The sequence below is a fragment of the Condylura cristata genome, unplaced genomic scaffold, assembly GCF_000260355.1.
Source record: "Condylura cristata isolate star-nosed mole 26May11 unplaced genomic scaffold, ConCri1.0 scaffold00041, whole genome shotgun sequence".
Lineage (NCBI taxonomy): Eukaryota > Metazoa > Chordata > Mammalia > Eulipotyphla > Talpidae > Condylura > Condylura cristata.
The window spans coordinates 7,116,950-7,117,835 of record NW_004567142.1 but is presented as its reverse complement, the minus strand read 5'-3'; the positions used below and the strand labels follow the sequence as shown (position 1 = coordinate 7,117,835).

At 77.9% G+C, this 886-nt stretch overlaps 1 protein-coding gene across 1 annotated transcript in view; it reads right to left on the bottom strand.

Moving 5' to 3' along the window:
• The window catches only part of U2AF2 (U2 small nuclear RNA auxiliary factor 2), a 9,849-nt gene that overhangs the window by 7,044 nt on the left and 1,919 nt on the right, over positions 1-886 (bottom strand). The window contains exon 4 of the mRNA XM_012733567.1: positions 35-92. Within this exon, the coding sequence (XP_012589021.1) occupies positions 35-92 (58 nt within the window). The remainder of the gene's footprint in view (positions 1-34; positions 93-886) is intronic.

Below are 886 nucleotides of genomic sequence, written 5' to 3'. Positions count from 1 at the left end.
GAGCGGCGCCGGCGGCGGCGGCGGGCGCCGTTACCTGAGGGAGCAGGGCCTGGCAGCGCCCGGGCGTAAGATACCTGAGCACGCGGGAGGAGCTGGGAGCCAGAGAAGACAGAGGAGGCTGGCTCCTGGTCCCCTCGAGGGCTGGGGGCCAGGCCCCAGGCTGGCCCCAGGGGGCAGGGCTAGAGGCTGGGGAAGAGACCCGGAGATGTCTTCCTGCAGGGGCTCGGCGCCCCCAGTCCCGCCCCAGCCGGGCTGGACAGCCGCATCCACGCGCCCGGCCCGGGCCGGCCCCGGCCAGTCTGGGGAGGGGCAGGCCACCTGGCGCGAGTCCGCTGGACGCCGAGCGCACAGGCCGGCCGGGTCTCGCCGGCTCCCTCGCCCTGGAACAGCGCCGCCTGGCCCGCAGGACTCCAGGACCTCAGGACCGCGCATCGGCCCCTCTCCCCACAGGAGGCGCGCTCACCCCCGTGCGGGGCGCCCCGCAAGCTGCGGCCCCTTGATGCTGCAGGGCGGGCGGCCCCAAGGAGAGGCCTGGGCTCCCGGGCGCTGGTGCAGGGGCCGGAGGCCCCCGGGGAGCAGGGTCTGGGCCAGCAGCTTCCGAGCCCCTGCGCGGGATTGTCGCTGCCTGCGCGGAGGGCAGCGAGGGGCGCGGCCACAGCAAGCCCCGGCTCGGCAGCGAGGCCCAGCGCCCGCCCACCGCTCGCGGCTCTCGGAAGCAGGGCAGCGGACGACCACAGGTCGGAGCTGGAAACGGGACGAGCGGCCGCGGCGCCCGGCGGGCGGCTGGGGCCCGAGACTAGAGCCCGGCGGCCTCGTCCACCTCGGACACCCGCCCGGGCCCCGCTGTGCCGAGCCGGGGGGCACCGGGGAGAGCTGCGCACGCGGC